We start from the raw sequence: 24,498 nt of genomic DNA, 5'->3' as shown, positions 1-24,498 counted from the left end.
AGCTGGACACATATTGAATTATGTAATGGAAGCCGAGTGTCATATCAGTCCATTGTTTGAGACTTAGACGCCCATAAAGCCATTAAATTAGCGGTGATTAAACAAACTCTAACATTTATTGTAAATACCATCCAAAATTTGTCTGTTATCGTGTGACCAGGCCATGACATAAAAAAGATTCAATTGAGCGTTATTTGCACTGATAACATCAGTGAAGGGTTGTAAACCTATAACTTGCGGTACGGTAACATCGCGTGCATCGCACTCGCGTCACGATTTCACCTTTGAGCCGGCAAGCAGTGCAACGCGTTTGATGGACGCAAATTTATAAATTTATAACTTCACAATGCAGTCCTCCAACGACGTAATTGAAAAGTACAACCCAGGCTACTAACGCTTGGCGATCACCTTTAGAACACATTCACTGTCACTTTTCCCCTCGACCCCCTTCTTTATCACATAATTCGCAAAGAATAGCTTGCAGCCATGAGTCCAACAGCAATGTTCTAACCTTCTGATGGCAGCAACACACTTATACGTTTCTTCCTTTCTCTATCTTTTCCCCCACATTAGAAAACAATTTGGGATCCAGAAGTAAAATAAGTTCCGAGTCGAGTTCGTTTTTCACTTCCAGTTGCTCGGCATTTGGTAGCAACAATTATTTCCCGTGTCTTGGTATACTAAACTACAAAGACGTTCATTCTTCAGTACTACATGTAGTGCACGTGTGTATTCATACACCAAATATTTCTTCTTTAACTTAGTACGTTTTCAGAGCGAAGGCCTGGCTGAGTGGAGGATGGAAGCTAAACTGATTTGGTGACATGCCGCGCTGGACTGGAGTCTCCTAAGACTTTGCCACCCCCGCCCCTTTCTAGGACACGGTAAGACCACTGCAACTCAAATCAACAAACAGGAGACGGAAACACAGACCAGAGGGAGTGGGGGAAAGCGTGGAGCAAACACCTCCGGGATGTGAGGCAAAACGAACTCGTGCCGGTGCGGCAGGAATTCATTTGGAGACCCGGGCAAATATTGAAAGACACCCACGCCCTGTTGAAACCCTAGCTCAGGAGCACTCGGGTAATGCCTAGTTACGGAACCTTCGGGAATCTTGGGAGATGAATTGACAGGGGGAGAGTAGATGAGCCTGTCATCCTTAAAGGTACATTGCAATTCATTTGGGTGTTATCTGTGAATCCTTCTGTTTCCTTGTAAAGGGAAAAAGAGGGTATGGGTGAAGGTAATAAGATATCTGAGGGGAGCTGTTGAATTTTACGAAGGGCAAGTTTATGGGTAAGTACCTAAACGGAAGTTATTATTGAAACGGGGCTTAGTAATGAATTAATCATTATTGGAAAATGCAGTGAGTTTTATCAATATTCAGAAACACTGAATACTACGGATTATGCGGCAAAAATAAAGTTGGTAATTTAAGAACTGTTCTGCAAAAGATCTCACCTTTTTCCGCTTCCCAATTACTTTATTTTTCATTCGATTTGTGCTGGCTCCAACTTGGAAATCAACTTTCTGGATTTGTTTGTTTTCCCGAAGCAATGGATGACCCTTCGCAACCGTTACAAGACAAACTCTGCAGGAAAGATTATTTCCAGATAAGACAATGCAGTCTGGCTTCCAAAATATTTACGAATCTCTCCATTTTTCCCCTAGTCTAAAACTGTGAATGCATTACAAATTATATTTTTAAAATTCCGGTTGATAAAATTACTGGATGCTACTCCTTACTTATTGCTGTGTTTCAGAACACAGAAATCTTCGCAAGACTTGCCATTCACATCTGAAAAGAAATATATGAAAGTACAATAGTTCTTCTTTAATTTAAACATGTGTTTAAAGACTTTCAAGCGTAAGATAAGCGATTTAAAGCATTAACAGACTATCTGTATCAATGCCTTAACGGGTCGAGTGAAAATTCAAAATCAAAATGGTAACAAGAAAATGTGATGACAGCGTTGGAAAGAATGGCGATAGAAGATGCAATTGGGAAAAAGGGTGACTTAGAGTGAGGTGAAGCAACAGGTGCCAAACACCCCTTATCGTCCCTTTCTGAAGCCAAACTTCTCAGCTTCACAATTTCTAAACTGTCTCATCTTGATGGTTATTCATACATTAATGTCAACAGACAGTCGATCAACCGACTCACTTTTAAAGACTAGACAACTTGTGGAAAACGTCTAGTCAATCTACTCCTAATTTGCTCATGACAGCTTTCAAAGGCAACATCTCGATAACAATTCAAATGGGTGTTAATGCATCAGGTATAAAGACATGATTCTAATCGGTCACAGTGAGTGAAAGAGTACTTTCTAGATTCAACACAATGAGTAAGCCTGGGTGGTGTACTCTTTTCATGCGATGGTAACTCTTTGACAGGAAAGCAAAGTGGGTGGCCCAAACGTCTTTCAAAAATGGTTTAAGCCTCAGGCATTCTTATGTCTCTCCTGAGAAAATATGTTGACATTCCTCAAAACATGTTTGCTTAAAAGTAAACAGTCTTTTGTGGATAAATAACCGAGTAGACTAAGCAGCAAATTCAGCAACCAGTAACCAAAAACCGGTGCATGGGGAGATTTGGAAACATAACATCGGTTTATCATGGTTCCACAACTATTCAACCCAACTGTTTACTTTTACCTTGTGAAAGCTACGAGGTAAAGCAGCTTTGCAAAGATGACAAGAACTTGTATCCCAAATCAGTATGTTTTCCAGAACCATGACAATAAACATCTGTAACCCCCCCCCCTCCGCACTATAACTTCCTCATTCCACAACCTATCAAGGGTTACATCTGTTACCCAAACGTTTTGAACACGTAGGCCTACATGAGATTCAGTCAGTGTCGGGAAAAAGTTGATAGAGGGCGCTACATATCAAGGGCGATATGGAGGAATGTGGTAGAGAACGGAGTGTACAAGCTAAATCTATGTGCCTGTACAACTTACCAGGTATTCAGATTGAAAAAAAATACTTGAAAGGGTTTTATATTCCACAAATCACGAGGTTAAGGAATTAAATAAGGCATAAACAAGGGTTTTATAAACCCAATAATGAAAAGTGCTGGATGAATATAACACGAAACAACTCTGATTTTGTTTAAAAGTTGCCAAGTCAAAGCTTAGTTTAGAAATAACAAACTTTATAAAGAACTTTAACCGACAGTTTAATCCAAATGATAAGAAAACGGACATGATAGATCATTGTTGTAATGTCTATGTAATACTTGCAGGCGCGGAGTGGAGCTGCATGATGTAGGTGGTTTGTCACGTCATGTGTTTCACTTCTTCGATCCATTCCTTGTAAAACTTAGAACTGACTTTAGAAAACTGCGAATGAAATATCCACAATGAAGTCCTAACCCAGTTAGTGTGTACTTACCAATTTTGTATCTTGTCGTGTAATATCTTTCCACAACAGACGGATATGACCCCGAGAGAGGAGGTTGTTCACCGGAATCGGTGACCTTCGTATCCCATTCCATGGACGCCGCCATCTTGATCGCGGAAAGAAATCAGTACAATTGAGGGCGCTATAACAATATAATAAGCGAAAAGAAAGCCCAATGCATGAAGAGACCGCCAAACGTCAAGCAAATCACATTGTATTCCACTAAAATGAGTATTTCATGTTGAGTAATGATATGCATTGGGATTCATCCACCTTTTTTTCCAACAAAGCGTATCAGATTGTCAACAATCGTAGTTACATCGTCCGTTTGACAAAGTTTCATTCAGATTTATTCGGTGGGTGTAACTAGGGCTAAATGCGTGCCCTGGAGGAGGTTGTTTCAAGGGGGCACCACAAGAAAACAAGCTACAGCTGCACACTTATGTACACTTAACAAATATAATTCACAGATCCCCCCCGCCTAAGTGACACCACTGGATTAATTTGAAAATAATCACTGTCAATCCTCCACGTCCGGTTTACAATCTACGCCAACCTGTACATAATGTTTGAAAAGAGTCTCAAACTAATAGTGAAAATTTGAATTCATTGCCTGCTTGGTAGTTCATCAATACACACTCGTCAGTCAACGTTCAAAGGAAGAACTCGTTGAAACGACCATGGGACATTTCAACTAACTCGAGCGCACTTTTGAGTTGAATGGCCAGGCGGTCATTCCCCCAAACTCAAGTGGTAAAGTCGACAAACTTCGAGTCTGGAAAGGAGTCTAAAGGTTAGGTTAAAATCATAACAATGGGGCAAGAACAATAGTATGTTTGCTCATTGTAGCTTTACCTTGCTCAATATTTCCACATAAGCAATCACGTGGATACAAGACAACATTAAGGGCAAGAGCAAGGGCAAATTGTTTAAAGGGATCCGCGAGAACAACCCAAAACACAAAGGCTAATTAAAGTGGTCCCGTGTTAGGGTGTTAGAACGGCTGGGGAAATCGACAACCTTGCAAGCAGTTCTGCAAAGATTGCATGAATCTAAACACGAGTGGATACCTGCACTGTTTAGGACACAGGAATGATAGCCATTCATGTCCTTCAACGAAAAATTCCAGAAAAAGATTGGTTTCTTTTCCTCAAAAACTAACTAGAACTATATCACTGTTAATTTCAGCATGAGAAATAGGTTTGCGGGTACACCATCGAATCAGTCTCTTTTTGGGCGAGGTGTGGTTCTTAAAAGAAGTGGCATTAACCCGGCATAATTATGTTTAGATAGCCTTCTATAAGATTGATAATTCTGATGTTAATACAGGCCATTCACAACAGCGCGCCTCCAAGAGTTTGCAACGCGTTGACCAATCACGATGCGCAAAATCTGTCGACCCATGCGCGTTTGGAAAGGGTCGACACATTTCGCGCGTTATGAATGGTCAACGCACTGTAAACTCATGGAGGCGCGCTACTGTGTATCGCCCGTATTCTAGCAAGGTTTTAGTACAGGCCTAAGTTTGAGATTTGTATCACTAGTTGCGCCCTTTAAGCGACGCAATAAACACCTGATTTATTCTTTTGATAAGGGATCAAAGGTTATTTTTCATGGCCCGGTTTCCGAAACGTTTCACGTTCGTCCTCCATTTAGACTTGGCCGGGCGCGGATGTGATGGTCGCATTTCACGCTCCATCGAAACGTACTTGCCATAAGCAATACTGGTACTAATAACCGTTCGTAAAAAGCCGCGGTGCAATGTGTTGTGATCGAAAACCGAACCCTTCAGTTTGGAGACTAGCATAATAGAAACTGCGAAGCTCCCATTTTGACAAACGTTGAACACGCACTGGTTATGTTCTACCATCTTGCTCGACAACAACTGCCAGAGACACCGACTCGACCCTGGTGCGTACTCAACTTGCATCTGGACCACATCATGGAGCTGTTCTCATGCACTACCCTCGTACTTGCTCTCCTGATCTTATTTGTTGCTTTGCTGTTTTCTGGGTTGCTTTTTGTGATGGTGTATTTGACATATCTCCACCGCAAGTTTGCCCACATCCCAGGCCCGAAAAGAGACAGGTACGCATAGGCATATACATTCAACAACTTACCTTTGAATCACACAAAACTGACACCCACACACTTTAAAACAGGTGCATATTTCCCAATCTTTGGGGAGATACCCTAAGAGATGTATATGCTCAATTTCATGCCTTTTGCAGAAAAAGAACAGCATAGAAAAACCATAATTGCGCTTCGAATTTCCGGTCTTGTTTAAACGCAGAAATTAATTTTTTTACAACAAAATTTTTAAATAGTTTCTTTACAGGAAACCTGACGAGTTTACGATTGCGTGTGCATAAAGGCAGTAACTTACCTGAGTACTTGTATGACCTGTAAGTATAAAATGGTATTAATCCACCTGCAATGGCTTAAAATGTTCCGCAAATTCGATCGACGACCATTGAAATCTATACAAACAACCATAACCCCAAAGGTGTTTGCAAAATCATATTGAAATGGGAGGATTTTGGACTGTGTTATAGGGTTAACTAGAGGTTGGTTCGTAACGCACCAAGCGCATTTACAGTAAAGTTGACTTGCGAACGACCCTAATCAACCGTTGTCAGGTCATTAGGTTGAAGGGGAGAAATGGTGGCCGCAGGAAAGGCCAACCTACAAAAAGGAAACTGAAAATTGTCATTTACTAGTGACATACCGTTTCCCCGGCATTTGTTATTTAACTAGTCCTCTCTGCACCGTGCTAATATTAAAAACAGTTGACACACTGTAAAAATTTTTCTGTACATTTTCAAAGTACTTTACCGACAGCACAGGCGCCAGGAGAATACTGTTAATGATTTACAGTACTTATTATTACGGTAAATCGCTGTGATTTATTGGACAGTAACTAACTGTAAAAGCAACAGTAACTTATCTCATCTCAATTAATTACATTAATTTGATGTAGACATTAGACACAGCAAGCTAGCGTTTCATTGATCATGGGTTCATTCTACATTTGTATTTAGGTGTAATTTTCAAATATAATTACGTATATGATACACATACTTCGTACACATTCTTCAAAAGCCGTGATCACAGCAGAACTTTATTTACGTTCTGAGGGTGCACTGGAATAGTGTTTAATTATGTGCATTGTTAGGCTCCAAGTGCAATCATGGTTGGGGCATGAAAAAGAATGATTTTTCATTTTTCACGTTCCACTTATATTTCTCGTGTCAGTATGCAAATTGAGGTCAAACCTTATACCGTACAACATTAATTACTGTCAAATATACAGTATTAGACTGCATTCACAAACGCACAGTAAATACTGTAGAACACTGCTCATTGCACAGTATCATTTTACAGTGTAGCAACCGATGACGCGACCAACCTCGATAGGCTGTTCCATGGCTGTTCCAACGCGGCCGTCGTCGACTAGCGTGCGTTTGATCAGAGAAAATATGGTTAACTACATGCCCTTGACGGCACTTATATCCGTAGTCGTAGACTAATTTATAAAGTCGATAAATTCGGTAGTAGGGATCTCATGATTATAAAATGAAACCCGTTGAACTGAGTCAAATTGAAAAGAATGGAAGGTCTTTAAGTATTTTGAGGTGTGGTTATAATACAGGTGATTCACATTGGCCAATCATAACGCGCGAAATTTGTCAACCCTTTCCAAACGCGCATTGGGTCGACAAATTTCGCGCATTGTGATTGGCCACTGCGTTGCAAACTCTTGGTGGCGCACTACTGTGAATCGGCCATATTGATATTCTACTTTTATTTAACAACTGCTACAGGATGAAAGAATACGGTGCAGTGTATCACATATTTTTGATTCATCGCCCTATTGTCTTGGCCCTGGATGCGCCATTTCACAAGGTTTGTAATATTTTGAAAGGAATAAACTTCTGCGTCTTATTATTCACACCCTTTCCAATTCTTACACTCTTGCATACTGGCCGCTTTTGAAGCATTTATATAGATTCAATGATAGATTTTTGTCACCAAAATTTTAGGAAATCTTTACTACAGTGGCTCACATTAAACCCATCAGTGGCTACAGATACCTTTGCAGTGTCTTGGGAACAAGGTTTTTGGGGAACGGCCTCATCACAGAAACCGTTCCCACTAAGCACGCCAAGCGACGGACACTCTTCAATCCCGCTTTCCACAGGAAGTAAGTTTTTTAATTAAAAATTGAACCCCAAGATTACCTGGATTCGAGCCTGAGACTGCATCACAAGTCACGTGCATGTAATTTGTAAAAAGGAACGAGCAGAATATTGGGGGAAGTAAATATGAATGATGCAAACTTTCTGCACGCCATAGACCTGACAACACTGGGAACAATGCCCAAGCCAGTGGGTAACAATAACTTTACTCTAATAAGAACATCATTCAACTTGCTTGATTTTACTTACAGATACTTGATAAGCCTGATGGACCAGTTCAACTTCAGCGCAGACGTGCTAGTGAACCGACTTGTCACACTAGCAGACGGGAAGACCGAAGTGGCGATGCTGGACGAGTTTAATCGACTCACCCTGGATGTCATTGCCAAAGTGAAGGGAAAAAAAGAATGAAAATCTTTCCGAAAAGAATGGCCCTTTTTTACTGTCACACGTTTCACGAATTATTGCCAAATTCTTAGAGGGCCCAAAGCCATTAAAATGTTGAGGCACATGTAGACTCTGATGAAAGACAATGCAAATGGACATAGACCATTTTTATCAAGCGATGCAACTGCAGAAACGTATTTTGATCAGTCATTTGACATGAACCTTTATGAGCTAGACACAATAAAATGTAGACAACGCGAAGAATAACAGCGTCTGAAAACCGTTAACTTTCCGCTAAAATCTGAGCCATAAACCAGTTAGGACATAGATAGCATTTGTACAAGGCTGTGTTTTCAAACTTTGAATTTAAACTGTATTTATTCACTTGTTTTCTGAAGTCCGTTGTACTTTCATTTCCAAGGTGGCATTTGGTCTTCAGCTGAATATTACCGAGGAAACAGAATCGCCCTTTGTCAGAGCAATGACTACTACGCTGCAAGGCATACAAATTTCATTCAGAGCTCCCTGGAAGGAAGTAAATCAAATTAGTCTTATTTTTATGATTAGCTTCTATGTGAGTTTTATTTTAACCAACCAATGGGAAAAATCAAAGTTGCTTATTAAAATCACTAAATCTAAAAGAGACGCGCAAATCCTCTTAAAATTTTTACACAAATGAAAGCACTATATTAAAAAAAAATAACTTTTAACCGATTTAGCACAATATCAGACCCTTGTCTGATCGTCTATGAAGATTTCATCAACCAGTGAAAAAACTGTAATGATTTCTCCCCTTTGGTGTTTGCGTGTGGGTATTCGCCCAACCACAGTTCAGCCCACTTCCGTCAGATCGCCAATACCGGCGACAGGTTGCTGAGGCTATCGCATTTCTTCGTGAGACGGGCAGAGAGTGTGTGAAGCGCCGGCTGGAGGCTAAGAGGAGAGGGGAAGACCTCCCTCAAGATATCCTGACTTACATCCTCCAAGCCTCGGACGACCTTGAAGGAGACGAGAACTTCAAGATGGAGGAGATGTTGGATGAATTTGTCTCGTTTTTCTTGGCAGGTTAGAAGTCGGGGTTAATTGAACGGGAATGGTACCAGGTTAGGGGCAGAAATACACAAAATGGGGAGGGCAGAAGTTGAACATTTTAATGAAGATGCTTCATATTTTAGATAAAAAACAAATCATGTTGTTGGGCTTTCTCATATCCAGTCATTGTGTAGGATGTTTCAGGCTTACATTCTACCTAGGCATTGTATTTTCGGTTTTCATCTTTGTCAGGACAAGAAACAACGGCCAACACCTTGGCCTTTGCCCTCGTTGAGCTTGGTCATCATCCGGATGTCATGCACAGGTAGTTTTACAGTAGTTTCCTGTAGGAGTTCAGCCTCGTTTGTATCTTTTTCAAAAGTGTTACACTTGGACGCAGCCAATTAATAGACCCCTTGCAGCTGGTACTCGGTACTTATTCCTTTAACATAAGAAGGAACCATTGAAAAATGGGAAGTGCAATCCCTCAATGGATTAATTTATTAAGGACAGTCTAATGGACTTTCTGACTTTCCAATCTAAAGCAATCTAAAGTGGAGGTAGAATTTTCTTTGACACGTATCTTTTATTCCCTTTCGTTGCATGATTTAAGTGGAACAAAATAATGGAAATGTTTATCCCGATGTATCTTCCAAACAACGGTAGTTTTGTCTTATCTCGACAGATTGAAAACCGAAACCCTGGCAGTGATGGGAGACAGTGACTACGCTGAATACTCTGACCTCGGCAAGCTAGACTACATGATGATGGTGAGTGAATTCTCACCTCTGAGATTTGTGCACAATGAACCAGAATTTTTGCTGGTTACCTGAGTAGCTTCTCTGTCTTTATTATAAACTGCAGGTGTTGAAGGAGACGCTGCGATTATGGTCTCCAGCTTTTTCCACAAGCCGTGAACTCGCGTACGACGTTGAAGTACGAGGTTACAAAATACCAGCTGGAGCCACGATCTGGGTGAGGCTGACATTTTAGTTATTACATAACTAACTTTCAGTCACATGGAAAATTATATTTTGGGCTTAGAACTAACAAAAAGAGAACACAACAAACGTTTCTTAGGCTAGATTAGTTTTCCCGAAATTAATGGTCTATCGTGATAAGTGTTTCTAAAAAATGGAAGCATTTTTGCAGAATGCGACTTATGAGCTATTTGAGTACTTCTGAAGATCTTCCTGGTTGATGAAATAACTGAAATATTTTCAAGCTTATCAAATTCTGATGGTTTTCTGTCGCAGCTGAATTCCTACGTCATGGGAAGAAATGAAGAGTATTTTCAGAACGCACTTGAGTTCGATCCGGATCGATTCAAGAGCAACGAGGACCAGTGAGTAAACCTTTTTCTTCATGAAGTAAACGAAGACTGTTTCTACCTCATTTGCGTATTTATAAAACTCGCCCACAAAAGTATTCTCTTGGCTTTTGAAATTTTAACGGGCACTGTCTTTTTATTTAGAAAACAAACCAGTTTTAAGGATGGCAAAAATAAACTTGTCCATCTGCAGTTGACATAATAATTCAAATGAATAGCCCAAAGCAAAACAAAACACCAACAAACCACCACCCCCCAAAAAACGAGTGAGTTTATATCTTTGTCTTTGGCAGGACCCAGTATGCGTACTTTCCGTTTTCAAAGGGACACCGTTCTTGCATCGGCCAACCATTCGCTCTGGTGAGCTTATTATCATATAAATACCAGTTCTAATTATTTCTTCCTTAAAAATGTTTCTTGGACTGAAAATAAACAACTAAGGAGAAGAGTGCCAAGTTTTGCTTTCGATTGTTTCTGCAGATCGAGGCCCGAGTTATCCTGGCCAAATTACTGAAGAAGTTCAACTTCAAACTAGTTCCTGGTCAGGGATTCGAGATACTGCAAGAGTTAACACTGAAGCCGAAGGGCCGATGCAAGAATTACATCACGCTCGCCGAGTAAGACCGAGAGCAGAGTCGAATAAAGCACTGAGTAAAAAAGAAATAAATAACGGCAATTTTGGAATTATATCCATAGGGGACCGTCTGGTCTAAAAAGATCTGATTATGTTTATATTGCTTGCAAACTGTTTACTGTTTGTGTTTGTTTGTTTGCTTCTTCACTTTGGGCCAATCACAAATCTCAATGGAGGATTTACATACACGAGTAACCTCGTCATTTTCAGAAACACAGTGGGAATTACAGATTGAAACAATATTTTAATTCACACAGGTTTTTTTGCAAAAGGCTGGTTAAGGTTTTAATTAATTGGGCATGTAGCAATCTACTGAATTACAAGTACTTCACAATATTTCACATGAACACTTCAGTTTATGGAATTTAAGAATACAGTTTGACCAACTTTATTTTTCCTTGATCTGCTCGTATAGTACAAGCTTTTTATAAGTTTTTATAATTTTCACGTTTTAGTCGAAAACTACTGTAATCATTTGAACTTACGATCTTGCGCTACGCAGCTGTATATCTTCGACATCTGTGTCAGCTAGATAATAAAAGCAGCTTATGACCCTGGATACTTTATTGATGCTGCGAATTCAAAGGGAGGGCTGTGTAAAAATCAATAAAACAGCGTTCTTTGTCAACACGCTTTTCCTGCGAGTAGTTGCTTAAGGGAGCCATTTTCGTATTTGAGTTCTGTACACAATACATGCACTGCATGCTAGAGCCGGGCGCACACCACATTTCTGTTTTCTAACGCAGAAGTGACACAGCAAACACAAATTCAAACAAATATTTGAACGTCTTATTGAAGATAATGGCAGCGGTTGAAAGACTTCGCAAGATGGATGCAGACCTTGAAGACATAATATTAAGGAGAACAGAAGGCTCACACTGACACATCAAAGAACGACTCCGTTGCGATATAAAAGGGAGCATTCTCATTCTCAGTATAGCAAGATATGTTGCGACTTAATTAAGTGAGCATCTTAACTAAATCTTGTGATGAAGACGCTTTTATGAAGATGAGAAAAACCTTACAAGACACTTCGTGAGAATCTCAAGATGTCCTTTCAAGTCAACTGATAACAACTTCCAACATGCGTTCATGCACTAATCGTGAGCTTCGGCTGATGTTGTACTCGTTCTTCGCCGGTGCAATCGTGGCCAGCATTGCTTGGCAAATCATCTACCATCGACCGCACGCTAAGTCCCGGACAAGATGCCGACCTTTTCAGAACATGCAGGAGAAAATCTGCCCGCAGTGTCCGAAGATTGAGTGTCCAAAAGCCCCGTCTGCAGATGAAGGAGCTATTGCCCAGGTGCCCAAGACCCTGAAGTCATTTCTCAGCAGACACTGGGAAGGCATGCAAAACGATGCGGTGGTGGTTGTCAAAACTCAAATGAAATCGTAAGTAGGATCGTTTCACTTCAGTTGAAAAGTCTCGGAATAATTATTTCAGTGATGGGAAATTTTCCAGCCAAGACCATCAGTTTGTGAATGTACACAAAGCAACATCCAAAAGGCGTGGAAAGCCCGTTATTGGCCAGAGTCTACAACACTTTTCTTCATTTTTAACATCAACACGAAACTGTTTAAGTTTCATGAAACGCAATTTCTCTTCACTTGGAAACTAAAGTACGTCGATGGCGCTCTTTCATATTTTTATCTTTTTAAGAATTAGTTATGACGATATCGTTTATTTTGGTCTAGTGTTCCGGGTTACATCGTCTCCCTGCATCCGAGCGAGAGAGATCCAGAGATTAGTCACAGTTTGATAGAGCGAGGTGACTGGAAGGAACAACTAATTGTGCGCATGTGCCGTGAGATGAACAAGGCCCCCAAAGATGCCTACTTTGTTGATGTTGGTGCTTACGTTGGTGAGTCGAGATACTAGACATTTCAGAAGGGGCACCCAGATAGCCAATTCAACAAAATGCAATGTTTTCGACAGACTGAGGCCGTGTTTGAATTACTTGGCTGTGGCCTGAAATTACGCACGAGTCTACAGCAGTGGCCACAGACAGTTCCCCATCAAGTCGTGATTCAAGCCATAGCCTAGTACTTTGGCCCAGACGCGGGCTTAGGCCAAGTACGAAACGGGCTCAGTTCTGGAGCTACGGCTTGGCCTGTTGTCTGCTCGTCTCCGCGTACTCCCAATCAAAGATACGCATACGATCTTTGCTTCCAATGGAGTGAAAACCTAGATTTACCTCCTGAAAAACAAATTCGGATGCAGCCTGACTGGCGCTAACGACAGATAGAATATTTTCTGTTCTATTTCCTGTTTTTTCAAACCCCTCCTCACAGCTGTTAACCAATTAAACAGGCAGGGCTTCAGCCGAAAAAAACTTAACTAGAACTAAGAGAATGATAAAGTTAAAAGATAAATGTACATTCTTGCTATCGAAGCATTTCTAAAACCTTGCTGAACAGTTTTTGTTGCCATTTAATAGGGAAGCTTGATGCAAATGATACTCGTCATCTGGCAACAGAGGCGACTGGTAAGCTATAGTGATAGGCCAGGCTTGTTTCGTTTTCATTTTTGACGGGGCTTTTGTGCCGTCATGAAAGGAAAAACAACAAATGTACACAGTCCAAGAAATGGAGAATTACACTTACTCAGAATTGAAGGTCCTCAGATTTGACTCAACCGTACTACGCAGTGAAATGCCAGACGATCGTGGAATTCACGAAGCTCAGTATCTTTTCCTCCTTCATGAGATTTTTTTTATAATTTATTCAAAAGCCTGTGAACGAGCGGCCAGGTTAAACAGCGAAAACGCCGGCGTGACAACAAACGTGCGTATCAGTGCCAGTCAGTAGACCTTCCAATTTCGAGTGCCAAACTGTTCACGTAACTCCAGTCAAAATTACACTCAAACACTCTTCAGAAGACAAGCCGTCATCTTCTAGTTGTCCTTGCGAGCACGGAAGCCTTAAATATTCCTAGGCTTCTCAAAATATTAACAACATACTTCCTGAAGCCGACCTTTCAACGCTCAAGTTAAAAGTTGTGACAAGAAAATGGCGACGTCACTTCAGACGTGCACATTTTATACCGCACACACACGGCAACAGTGTGTTCTTACGTGAAGTACACGCGTGCGCAAGAATGTAATCTGCATATCTTTTAAGAAACAGGTGCGTTAACAACAGAAAGTCCACCCAGATGTTTAAACTTACAGAAATTGAGTGAAGTGAATTCACTGGAAAGGAGGATTTGAAAAACAACTGCATCATATAGATTTTCCCTTACTTTGGTATCCAGTCCAAAAACTAGACATTCGAATGTTGCTAAAGTAAAACACATGCAAACAATATTTGGAAGGCATGCTAAAAGTTTGTCTAAGGTTGAGTCTTTAAAACTTAAAATTCAACTTGAGTTTTGCATTCCCTTCCAACAATCCCGAAAAAGAAACAAACGCATACTGCCAGAACAAAAGTGTAGAGTTCAACCGTTACATTAAAAGAATTGATATCTTGCTACCTTCACGATGAAAAATGTCAAAACTCATAGTGAAAAAAATGGTCAATATTTCGCTTTTTGTTTTAATTCGTACAGGGACTCTATCTCTCGGGGTCTCAGCTTGTGGTCATAAAGTCATAGCATTTGAGCCGATGACTCGGAATGCTTTCCTGCTCAAAGAGAGCGTTTTCCTAAATCAGCTGCCGTCTGAGAAATTCGTCATCCACAACATGGCGCTGGGGAATGTGCAAGGCACGGCTTGCTTCCTGGCTAGCTCCAATAACCAAGGAGACGGAAGATTTGTCTCAGGTGAGATAAGTGAAGGCAGATGAAACAGTGACGAGGGAGAGATGGGACAACAGTTGAAATTCAGAGACCATAAAGTGTTACGCAAAGTCCAAATGGGGGGGGGAACCCATTCATGTTAGCGTTAAGATCCCCACAATTGAAACAATCATGACATTATGATGGTGACTAATGGTTTAAGAACCTTATGGTCAGCTGAAGACCTTGGGATGTTTTGTTCAATTTCCCCAATTTTTGAAGAATTATAAATGTTCTTAGAAACAATGTCATACACGTGCGATTTTCTTTAATGAATAGGTGGGGATGAAGGGCATGAGTGTAACTCCCATGAAAACACTATCAAGATGTCTCGACTTGATGATGTGCTCCAAGATGGCATCCGCGTCTGGGCAATGCACATCGACGCGCAGGGTTTTGAACCGGCTGTCTTGGCAGGCGCAGAAGAGATTCTAACTAGCTCCAATCCTCCACAGTATCTGCACGTCAGATTGGGGAGCGTTTACAGCACGGAAGTGATGGAGGTGTCAAGGGGGGTCGTGGAGACCTTGGCTTGGTTAAAGGAGATTGGGTACGGCTTGAGGAATGCTGCTAACGAACCAATCAGAGACTTGCCTAAGTTTGTGTGGGGCCTAGGCCATGAAGAGAGTTATGTGTTCGGAGTGTTCGGCATGAAGTAATGAACAGCATTCAACTGGTCCCTGGTTCGAATCCATGTTATGAATTTAAATGCGAGTCTTAACACAGGTGTAGAGCAGCATCACGCCGTGTGATATGGGGCTCATTGCAAAAAGAGTAAACTGAAGTCTGCATGTCAGACCACCTGTTTTAACTGCATCAGTAATCTTTGGTAAGACAGTAATTATCCTACTATTTTCTATCCCATCGACGTAGACAATTACCTAACACTAGCAACTTACGTTGAATTTGTCGTTTATTGACTCCGGAGCAAAATATTCAGTTAAAAAGTATCATAAGACGATATCAGTTTGCAAAAATCAAAAGCACAGCCAACTTCGAAACTTTCATTGGTGTAAACAAAATAAGAAAGTGGTCTTGTGGTTACAAGTGCCTGAACTGAGCTCTTAAAATGTGTTAAAAAATCAAATCAAAGAAACTCGCTGTTGGCCTGAAGGTAGTTGCTTGCTTCAGACAGTAAACAAGTTTTAAAATACACAGAATAAATGAGCGGAGTACTGCCAAAGTTGCCAAACCTGGAAGGCCACTCAAAGGCCACGAAAAATTGAAAACCCGATTTGGACACGTACGTCTTCAACTGTTCTCATCTGAAATTTGAAATATGAATCTTTCAAAAGAAATGTGTCCGTGCCAATGAATAGAAAAAAATTCATATCTATGTTTAAAATCGAAGGAGTAAGTTAACTTCAAAGCCATTCGGCATTTGCATATTGTGTTGATGTTCCAATCCTTGATAGTAGGATTAAAGCTTTCAATGCAACCCATAACGTGGTATCACTTGCTCCTTCCACTTTTTTTCACAATTTACAAGTCATTTTTTTAAAGAGTAAGAAATGCCACCTTTAAAAATGGTCTGAAGAATTGAAATTGTACATTGGTGAAGGAAATACAGGAAGTTGACTCTTCTTCGTCGCCGACTTTAACTCTGGTTCCAGAATTATTTGGAGGTTTCTACCACATAAGAAGGCTTCGGACTTTGGCTTCTAATCACAACATGAAATTTCAAATGCCATGCAGAAAAACCGGCGCCACACTGAGAGGCATTCGTAGAATAATGACATTTTCTGAATCCTGGGTCTGTGAAAAGGTCCTCAATGTTCCACTCAAAATAATTCCACATTGGTTCCAGACCAACATGAATCAGTGATGGTCCTCATGAGATGTTCCTTCAAGGAGCAGAAGAGGTTTCACTTATGTATGTCCATGAACTGAACCTCACTGAGAAGCAGGTAACGGCGGGGGAGAGGTCTCGGGGCAGGAGAGAGTACTGTGAAGACTCGACGGTCCATGTCAACATGAGTGCTGATGGTGTCAAGAAAAACCAACAAATACTGTAATTCAACAGTCAAAACTAAATGTTGGTGTTTGCAGTATGTGGCGGACAGTGGAAAACCCCTCGATAATCAGAACAGACAATCCTAGAGTCACCTAGTTGATTTTCTCTCGCGTAAAAGCACCTGCCATTTTTCGCCCCAATGAAACATTCAAACAAACTGACATGAAAAGGACCAAATCTCAGTGACCACTTTTTCAAATTTACTGTTGTCAATAGAAACTTGTGAGAAGACACATTACAGACACTTACACACAAATGAAGCCAGCCACATTTGTCTTCAGGAGATCATCATCTTTGGTCTTCGCCAGACTGACACTGAGCAGGTGGTGAGACAACTCATTACCTAAAAAAAAAACGGACAAATTCCTTACGTTTAAATTCAAGAAAAAACAAGTCTCCGGAGAGATGATATTCTTGTGATGCTACCACTTTATAAGCATTTTAACATCAACAGCTACAAATCTTTCCTGATAAATTAGTCAATTATGGTTCATTTGGCCAAAAAAATTGGTAAAAGACAAAGGTTCTAATACTTACTCGGTTGGACTGCAACCATCTTAGTCTGGTTATCCTCTGGGGTCATGCCGAGAGGAAGACAAGAATTAGGGACTGCTGGAGCTGAAGAATAAGTGGCAAAGTCAATCCAGATCAAAATGAGATTTTTAGACAGATCAAAAATATCCTTGCATCAACTCCAATTTGCTGCTTTATACAGAAAGAGTAAGAAAAAAGTAGAACCCTACCTCCAATTTTGAATATTTCGACATCGGAGAACCTGACCTCAAAAGAGTGTGGATAGAAGCAGTTTTCAAATCCATAGAAGTATTCCCGAACTCTGCTGTCTCGTGCAGCCACACGGAATGCTCTTGTTCTTTCAACAACCTGCGTATGAGATAACATTCGACAGGAAATTATTATCTTTGTTGATAGCATATTGACAGTTATTCTATGGTTATAAACTGAGGATTTGTTGGAACAGATCAAAGGTGCTGGGGATTACACATCTGGCAAAATACAAGCATGGAGAAGAAAATGTGGAAATGAGATGCAAGGACATGACATGATGGAGGGAACCAACTACTGCAACTAAACTGAGTGGCATTCCAACCTAAAGTTCACTTGCTGAATAAAATGAGTCACTCACCCCTCCTGACTTTTGTTGCAGCACCACTTTGACAAATGGAGGCATATCTCGTACTAACTCATTGTATAGTCTTTCTTGATCCAGCACGATAATAACATCAACTACACGAAAAAAATTAGAAAACAGTTGCCACAACTGCAAGGTATGAAGAAAAGTACAAGAGAAAGGGTACAAGGGCAGATGTAATGCATGAAATGTGTAGTTTAAACATAAGTGCTGCACTCATTTCCTAAAGAAACATAACTATTTTAATTTCTGGATGATCACTTGCATGTTGAAGAGGAACTAACCTTCAAATGCTTTTGCTGCGTGTGTAATGCATTTATAGCCATCCCCTTTGATCCAACCGCAGGTGTTGATGATGCAGCCACTGACACTGGCTGCAAGAGAAGAGCAATGAGGTCAAAGGTCATGTAGGTCAAAGTGCAATAAGAACCAAGGTCATCTTAGGTTGTTAGATTAGAAGGGGTACAGAACCAAAGTATGTCAGAAAGAAAGATAAGTGAACCAACCAACAGATTTGGGAAGATTTAGGAATGAAAAGAGACATCCACAAAATATCCTGTGGAGGGTTTGCATTAATGACGGTAATATAGGTGTACAGTGACGTTTTAGGCTTTCATTAGTTAACAACACAAAAGCTCCCTCTCTAAAGAAAAACATGCCGATGTTAAATAATTCAAATTCTATATATCTTGAAGTTTGGCGTCCAAAGTTCTGAAATCCAGAAATTTCAAAGTCCCCAAATCCAAAAAATCCTAAGAAATCACCCAGCTGATAGAAACAGTAGCTAACTCCTTGCAAAGTACTCTAAGGATACCTCTCTGATTGGCCACGCATCGTCTGTTGAAGACCTCTGCCATATTCGATACCAGTAAAGTATAAAGCTTGAGATTTGCTCCTGGTGACAATGCTCCAAAATGATACACAAGGGGACCAGCCAATGAGAATCCTTCTTCTACATCTGCTGGCCGCTCAATTAGTAAGGCACCAACGGTTCCTGGAACAGAAATGACGCCCTTACGGAGAAAAATAATGTCAATGGTACTATTGTCTAAGCAAGGCTTTAAGCAACAACTTTCAAATGATTCTTTCCATGTACGCTTGAATATAGCGCCTGCCATGTTTATTCTTGTATATTCAAAATTTTGGATACGATAAGAAATGACAGGATGTACCTGACCGACGTCAATGTCTACAAATGTTGGTCTTCTTCCAACTCGGACTGCGTAGTTGAGCAGTAGGCGGCAAACTGTACTTTTGCCAACATCGGTGGGCCCAACGACCATCACCTGCAATATCATCATGGAAAACAAGAACAGAAACAGTCAGGAAGTAAAACAGAAGCAACTGCAATGCTGCCCCTCCCACCAAAAGGTTACTCTTTTTCACATCCATAACGTTAAGTTACCGTTTTATCCAAAACTACCTGGCACATTGGATACTAAATTGACTACATCATAAGAAGTCTGGAGAGGTAGAATCACAGGCTTTTATGACTAATGGGAACATACCATACAAAGGACTTTTCTTAAAAACTAACTGCTACTGTTGTCTCATTTCTTCTTCCAGAAAAATTTGGAAGAACAAAAAAGTCTCACCTTTGGCCCTCTAGTGCCCTCCTGCTCAGCTTGCTGCCTCATCTGCTCCAAGGCTGCATGGGTGTTGAGGTATGTCGTCATGGGGGTGTCTCTAGAGATGTAGGCTACCTCTGTCTTGCCCTTCAGGTGCAGACGGAAGGTCAAGGAAAGACGTTACTGGGATGTTTTAGAATTATCAAAGAATAATGGGTCCGTAGATGAAACATCTGCTTAATACTTTCTGAACTGCTGTTGGCAAGCAACAACCTTGTAAAAATATATCAAAACCTTAATAAATCCAGAAACAATGATTTCTCTTCCATCTGGGCTCATTTTCCATCCCTTCAATCTTTCATGCCAACTTCCGTAATTTTATTACATTGTTTGCAGAAAAAAGAGTCTGTTTTGGACTCAACTCCATTCCTGTTTCCAGTATTCACATAAGGTACTGGCAAGTTAGGCAGCTTGAGAGGCAAATATTCAGGGAGGTATGCCATTAACAGCAGCTTCCCGACCCATTTAGACCCTACTCACCTGGAGGCCATTTTGATCTTATGCCCTAAATCTGTTTTACATATTGCAAACTATCGATTAGGATGGCACCGGACTGTTTTATACTTCCATGCATTCCAAGCCTCCCTTTCAAAAATGTTTAGAATCTGGCAAGGTACAATTCTATGTGTTTATTCATGAATTTGAAATTATTCATCAGAGTAGACAGGTGGACATTGGTCATGAAATTTCATTTTATTGCTTCATTTGTACTCTCAACATTCAAAAATGAAGAGTTAACCTCGTTTTCAAATTCAATATGGCCAGCCCCATGAATAAAGTCTATCAGAGATCATCTGAACATGAGACTTTTGATTCCTGTCTTAGTGACAAAAGGATATATTCAAGGAGCAGCCGTGCCATGTGTAGACGGCCACCTTTGCTAATGAGGTGAATTTGTAGACACGACTCTTCAGCAATTCTGTTCCAAAAACCTCAGCTAGTCCTTCTTTTAACTAAAGAAACATAAAACGAAAGAAAAGTTACAATTTAACACAAAATATTACTGATTCTGTAACAACCTCAAATGAAGAACATTTCATTTGCCACACCTAAGAAAAATTTCAGTAGTTATAACACCATCACTATACTATCAACTTCAGGTTTCTATTGTTTATTTTTAAAAATCTACTTTTGGAGTTAAACAGTGATCAATTAATTAAACCTACCCTTAGTTCCACAAGTTCATCTTTTTCCACTTCAAACCTCAACTCTGAGTCTTTTTCAAGTTTATATTCTTTTTCTCCATGTTGACTCTGGGAAAAAAGCACAACACACATCTGAAATACAAAGGAATGTTGATGTTTGAATTATCAATGTAACACTGCAATATCACACAGCATCCCATCTGCCTCCACCTGACTCCAGGCCAGGTGGTGGCGAGTCATGCATAAACATTGACTTTGTGTCCACTGAACAAACACTACACACCCATACAGTGTCCTGCTCCATTGAAATACCGCAAGGAGTGTGTCAATCATACTGTAAAGTATACATATTCATAGCTTGTGCATTATTCATAAGATGGCATGATTTCCCTTTTTCTCAATTGTAAATGTAAGGATTTGACCTTTCCTCCTGATTTCGAAGACAAATTACAATTGATTTTGTACAAAAAACAACATACATTTTGTTTTAAGCATAAAATGCTAAAAACTACAAAAAGTTTTGAAGGAATACAGGTATAAATCAGATCCTTAATTTTAGCAACTGTGAAGAGATGAATACCAATTTTGAAGTGGTCTCAAAGTTCCATTTATTGCACACCTCCTCAGTAGGAATATCACTGACCTGCAAACTCCACAGGAGTTGCAGTTAGTGCATGATGAGTCGACTTGTATGAATCTAATGATTAATACAGTCTGGGGGCAGGGCCGTCCGAACCCTAAACCCAAACTCTGATCTCTACCCAGCTGAAGAGGTTCCTTGATGAAACTGAAACCAGGAGATTGGGAATGGGGGACATTGACTGATTGTGGAAGACTAAATGTTCCAAATATGTGACTTGTGGGTTAGTACGCAACAGAACTTGAAGCAATAACTACAGTAATGCAAGCACTGATGATGTCTTACAACTCATTTGCATCAGAATCAATTAATTTGGACGAGAAATAACAAATCAAATGTAATTTGGTACTAAATTTCATTCTGGAATATATGGAAAATGTAGTGGAGCTCCACTGATTCATTATTTTCCGTTTACCTGTGCTTTTAAGACTCTTCTCTGAAAAGCTCAATAAAATTCAAAACTAATTAATTATTCAGTAGTACGTTTTTGGCTGGTTTACGGTCCAGATATGCTTAGCTGTACCAGCCGTGTGTGTCCTCCAGAACCAAAGAGAATAGAAAAAGGAAGATTTGACCAAAACTTGAAAGGAAAATATTGAAAGAAAAAATTAAATGTACCACTCTGACCAGAGCATCAACCCACAATCATGCGAACTGCACACATCTCCCTTTTTGGCTGACTACGTGACTCACTTCATCACATAGCATAATCACTGATGTCACTCACGTTAACACATTAACTGCCGGTTACTTGTAGTCACAGGTGTACCCAATTCTGCCACTAAGTACGAGTATACTCAGAGGAAATGAAAGGCCATTGTAATGTAAATTGTATACATTGGCATCACCGAAAAACACAAAAAATATGCCGCTGGCAGTATTGAACAATGTCTCGCTCTCACAGTCGCCATCTTTAAAATAAGGTCTTTGAACATTACCTCACTTGACCCCTCATCGTCTCGACGGCTGTTCCATGTCAAGGCATATCTAATACATGGACTGAGCGATAAGATAGGCCTACTACATGTACCAATGGGCTCTTCCAAAACTTGGGCAGCAGTTTAGATATGTCTTGACATGGAACAGCCGCTTGAATGGGTGAAGGCAAAAAGACTGGAAAATACCAGAACAACGTGAGCGAAATCATTTAATAAACGAAGTGGCTATTGTTACGGCAGCCGTAACGCACCTCCCATTTTCTATCATTACGACACTGAATTGCAGAGGTGTGATGACGTAGCTGATCATAACAACGGTTTATATAATTTTAAAATTACCTGTTTATGTTTTATACAATTGTTTTTTTTTTTGTTCGTTTCTAATTATATAGGCCTAAGCAGGAATCTTTTTTCTTTTCTCATTGGAGGCTTTGGAGGATTTTTTGTTAAGGGAAAACAAGTCCGAAATCTGCACTAAGTTGGTGCGCTTGTGCAGTTGCAGTGCCGTAATGATAGAAAATGGGAGATACGTTACGGCTGCCGTAACAATAGCCACAGCGTTCAATAAATGGCGCTAAGAAAGCAGAGAGGCTAAGGATCATTTCTGTGTGCAAAAATATTGTGCCTACGATTATAAGAGGGTGCGCCGAACCTTTTCACCACGCCGACACTCAAATTGTGTATGTACAGATGTGTAGCTAAGGATGGAGCGGGAGTGAGAGTCTGTGCCACAGGCTATCGTCAGTGCTGGCATTTAACATTTGAAATAAATGCGAAAGGGTCATTATTACTCTTACATCATCTTGTGAACCTCCGGGCTCTGAACCACTTGCTTCAGCAGCGGTAGCCATTTCAAATTTGCTTCAGCAATTTCCCTCTATTTCTAACGAGATCCCTAGACCAGACGCAGAAACTGTTGTGTGCACGGTGCTCAAGCAATCGAATGCAGGCACCCGGATCCCTCACCAGGTGCCGTTGCAACTGCCACCGATGTTCGTTGCTTTATCACCAAACACTCATACTAAAACTATCACCAGTTTTCAGTATCTATGAATCGGTGTTCAGCAATGACTCAAATACTGAAATCACCGCAGATATTCTGAAATGTCTTGGTTTGGGCATGTTTTGGATACTTAATTCCGAAGGAAAATAAGGACGCACACACAAATTACGAGTACGCTGTACATGTACACATGTACAGTACATGTACAGTACGAGGACTGTACTGTACATACGTTGCGCGCGCGTCTGCTGAACTCGCACCAGACTAAATGCTGTCCCAATTGCGAATGGGGCATTATTCAAAGATAATTCAAATTCAAAAACGACATTTATTTCCATACTTTTATTAACGTACGAATAAAAGAAAACAGCTAAAATAAATACGAACCATAAATACAATGAAATAAAATAAGAGAAAATAGAGAAAACTTTAACAGATAGTATGGGGCTGTTCATATAATCAGTCCATGGAGCTGTAAAAAAAGGATAGCTCCATGATCAGACAATAGGGGAAGGCGTCATACTGAAAAATTCTCCATCAGTTCCCTCCATGCCAATATTTTGTTCATAATTTTCAAAATGATGCACAGGGAACCGTCATAGGAGATAAGAACAAACTCCTTCTACCATGAAATAATGCTGGATTGCATTTCTTATTATTTTTGTCGACCAAAAGTTTCTGAAGCAAACTTGTGGATAAAAAGGCCTAAATCTATTTTCATGGAATGGATATTGGGAGCATGCATTAAATATGTTTTTTTTTAATTATGCTTGTTTATTCCATGTTTTACTGACGTGTTTTTAATACCATTTTTACACTCAATTTGGAAATATAAAATTGATAAATTACTATGTAATAACTTATAAATTTCCCCCAAATATATTTTTTCCAACATCAGAAAAACGAAGAACAAGAACATCCAGAAAATACACTTTAATTAAACGAAGAGTCTGTTTTCTTTTCCTCTTTAAAGTCTAAATCCATGATACGGCACAATTCGTAAAGTGGATGTTGAATTTTTGGGGGGCCACTATATTTTTCTTCTCAGGGAATGAATATGTCAGATTAAAGGAGGGACCAAGTAAAGTCGAACTTTCTTCGGGATTTTCTCTTTGTCAGTCCTAAAATTTCTTAAAGAAAATAATGGAAGTAGATTGAAATTAACTGATTTGTATGAGCTTTTAGTTCTGGGGATTTACTCCGGAAACATGATTT

The 24,498-nt window shown here is 40.1% G+C and overlaps 4 protein-coding genes and 1 non-coding gene across 9 annotated transcripts in view; 3 read left to right on the top strand and 2 right to left on the bottom strand.

Annotated features, from left to right (window-relative positions):
- The window catches only part of LOC110977689 (protein Abitram-like), a 38,913-nt gene extending 30,937 nt beyond the window's left edge, over positions 1-7,976 (bottom strand). For 2 of the 3 annotated variants that reach the window (XM_087148325.1, XM_022232016.2), the window contains exons 1-4: positions 7,854-7,976; positions 3,397-3,511; positions 1,747-1,798; positions 1,462-1,591 (exon numbers count right to left, since the gene is read on the bottom strand). In XM_087148325.1, coding sequence (XP_087004451.1) covers positions 1,462-1,591; positions 1,747-1,798; positions 3,397-3,511 — 297 coding nt within the window. In that variant the 5' untranslated portion in view covers positions 7,854-7,976. Of the gene's footprint in view, positions 1-1,461; positions 1,592-1,746; positions 1,799-3,396; positions 3,531-7,853 lie in introns of those variants that run through there. The other variant, XM_022232026.2, reaches the window with a different exon arrangement.
- Positions 5,027-11,615, top strand: LOC110977587 (cholesterol 24-hydroxylase-like). Of its 2 annotated transcripts, none has more exons than XM_022231844.2 (13): positions 5,027-5,493; positions 5,733-5,810; positions 7,230-7,311; positions 7,449-7,609; positions 7,856-7,994; positions 8,413-8,526; positions 8,822-9,056; positions 9,276-9,348; positions 9,709-9,793; positions 9,888-9,998; positions 10,280-10,368; positions 10,647-10,713; positions 10,834-11,615. In XM_022231844.2, the coding sequence occupies exons 1-13, from the start codon at positions 5,264-5,266 to the stop codon at positions 10,972-10,974; spliced, it is 1,605 nt and encodes a 534-aa protein (XP_022087536.2). In that variant the 5' UTR covers positions 5,027-5,263; the 3' UTR covers positions 10,975-11,615. The 2 variants fall into 2 exon arrangements, with proteins under 2 accessions (XP_022087536.2, XP_022087544.2); XM_022231852.2 differs by having other exon boundaries at positions 5,028-5,493; positions 5,744-5,810.
- Positions 11,616-11,987: 372 nt separating this feature from the next.
- On the top strand, positions 11,988-15,576 carry LOC110977649 (uncharacterized). The gene is made up of 4 exons (XM_022231945.2): positions 11,988-12,382; positions 12,686-12,852; positions 14,538-14,750; positions 15,045-15,576. The coding sequence occupies exons 1-4, from the start codon at positions 12,072-12,074 to the stop codon at positions 15,422-15,424; spliced, it is 1,071 nt and encodes a 356-aa protein (XP_022087637.2). The 5' UTR covers positions 11,988-12,071; the 3' UTR covers positions 15,425-15,576.
- An 84-nt stretch (positions 15,577-15,660) lies between these two features.
- On the bottom strand, positions 15,661-23,497 carry clp1 (cleavage factor polyribonucleotide kinase subunit 1). Of its 2 annotated transcripts, none has more exons than XM_022231876.2 (12): positions 23,078-23,497; positions 20,724-20,834; positions 20,397-20,510; positions 19,525-19,650; positions 19,102-19,215; positions 18,744-18,942; positions 18,214-18,303; positions 17,924-18,024; positions 17,523-17,661; positions 17,317-17,397; positions 17,029-17,122; positions 15,661-16,745 (listed from the first exon to the last, which is right to left on the bottom strand). In XM_022231876.2, the coding sequence occupies exons 1-12, from the start codon at positions 23,129-23,131 to the stop codon at positions 16,631-16,633; spliced, it is 1,338 nt and encodes a 445-aa protein (XP_022087568.1). In that variant the 5' UTR covers positions 23,132-23,497; the 3' UTR covers positions 15,661-16,630. The 2 variants fall into 2 exon arrangements, with proteins under 2 accessions (XP_022087568.1, XP_022087578.1); XM_022231886.2 differs by having other exon boundaries at positions 20,724-20,810.
- Positions 21,323-21,457, top strand: LOC147796260 (U8 small nucleolar RNA). The gene has a single exon (XR_015428231.1). It is a non-coding gene; the product is annotated as a U8 small nucleolar RNA (small nucleolar RNA).
- Positions 23,498-24,498: the final 1,001 nt, after the last annotated feature.

Source organism: Acanthaster planci, linkage group LG17, assembly GCF_054643075.1.
Source record: "Acanthaster planci isolate LZ-2023a linkage group LG17, COTS_SCS, whole genome shotgun sequence".
In the NCBI taxonomy this organism is placed as follows: domain Eukaryota; kingdom Metazoa; phylum Echinodermata; class Asteroidea; order Valvatida; family Acanthasteridae; genus Acanthaster; species Acanthaster planci.
Note: the sequence above shows the minus strand (reverse complement) of the source record. Positions and strands in the feature narration are given on the sequence as shown.

Coding starts and splice junctions, on each gene's coding strand:
- LOC110977587 (XM_022231844.2), top strand. CDS start 5,264: ATGTTCTACCATCTTGCTCGACAACAACTGCCAGAGACACCGACTCGA. Junction 7,610..7,855: donor AATCCCGCTTTCCACAGGAA/GTAAGTTTTTTA, acceptor TTTTACTTACAG/ATACTTGATAAGCCTGATGG. Junction 9,999..10,279: donor CAGCTGGAGCCACGATCTGG/GTGAGGCTGACA, acceptor TTTCTGTCGCAG/CTGAATTCCTACGTCATGGG.
- LOC110977649 (XM_022231945.2), top strand. CDS start 12,072: ATGCGTTCATGCACTAATCGTGAGCTTCGGCTGATGTTGTACTCGTTC. Junction 12,853..14,537: donor TGATGTTGGTGCTTACGTTG/GTGAGTCGAGAT, acceptor TAATTCGTACAG/GGACTCTATCTCTCGGGGTC. Junction 14,751..15,044: donor AGACGGAAGATTTGTCTCAG/GTGAGATAAGTG, acceptor TTTAATGAATAG/GTGGGGATGAAGGGCATGAG.
- clp1 (XM_022231876.2), bottom strand. CDS start 23,131: ATGGCTACCGCTGCTGAAGCAAGTGGTTCAGAGCCCGGAGGTTCACAA. Junction 20,511..20,723: donor ATGAACTTGTGGAACTAAGG/GTAGGTTTAATT, acceptor ATGTTTCTTTAG/TTAAAAGAAGGACTAGCTGA. Junction 16,746..17,028: donor GTGGCTGGCTTCATTTGTGT/GTAAGTGTCTGT, acceptor TGACACCATCAG/CACTCATGTTGACATGGACC.